Source organism: Trachymyrmex septentrionalis, unplaced genomic scaffold (assembly GCF_001594115.1).
Source record: "Trachymyrmex septentrionalis isolate Tsep2-gDNA-1 unplaced genomic scaffold, Tsep1.0 scaffold227, whole genome shotgun sequence".
Taxonomy (NCBI): Eukaryota; Metazoa; Arthropoda; class Insecta; order Hymenoptera; family Formicidae; genus Trachymyrmex; species Trachymyrmex septentrionalis.
This window is the reverse complement of record NW_017305383.1, coordinates 36,667-37,216: the sequence shown is the minus strand read 5'-3', so window position 1 is coordinate 37,216 and position 550 is coordinate 36,667. Positions and strand designations below refer to the sequence as shown.

At 35.3% G+C, this 550-nt stretch overlaps 1 protein-coding gene across 1 annotated transcript in view; it reads right to left on the bottom strand.

The window, feature by feature from the left end:
* LOC108748515 (glucosylceramidase-like) overlaps window positions 1-550 on the bottom strand; it is an 18,680-nt gene that overhangs the window by 13,201 nt on the left and 4,929 nt on the right. Inside the window, 1 exon segment of the mRNA XM_018486744.1 lies at window positions 1-316. Coding sequence (XP_018342246.1) covers window positions 1-316 — 316 coding nt within the window.

The window sequence follows — 550 nt, the reverse complement described above, 5'->3', positions numbered from 1 at the left end:
TCAAGTAGTATTTGTTGAGTTTTATTACTAAGACTTCTAATGTTCAGTGCGGCGGCATCGGTCATTGCCCCGCCAAATCCTTGTATCTTTTGAAATTTCTGATCAATGTCCACTGTGAGAACCAGATCAATTTCGGATTCATTTTTGGCGGAGAAATTCATAACGGACAATTGCATTCTTTTGCCATCTTGAGTGGATGTGTACCATAAAAGCTGGTTCTGTTGTAATTTTTGCTTGTTTACTGTATCGCAATACGTCGAGTTACAGACGCATACTATAGAATTGTTCCCGAATGAACGTGGTATACATTCGTCTCCTGTAATGGAAAGAAGCACATTCAATTACATGTTCCAACACTTAAATTACCATGTATGTTTTTTTAATTGACACATTGTTACAAGAGTCTTTTTAAAAATATCGAAGATTGATAGAAAAAGTATCGAGCATCTCTCTCTCTCTCTCTCTCTCTCTATAACCGTAATTGATTTCGTGTATTATAATTTTGGGTTGTAAATGGTGTTACTTCTTTGTGTGTGTGTATATATATATA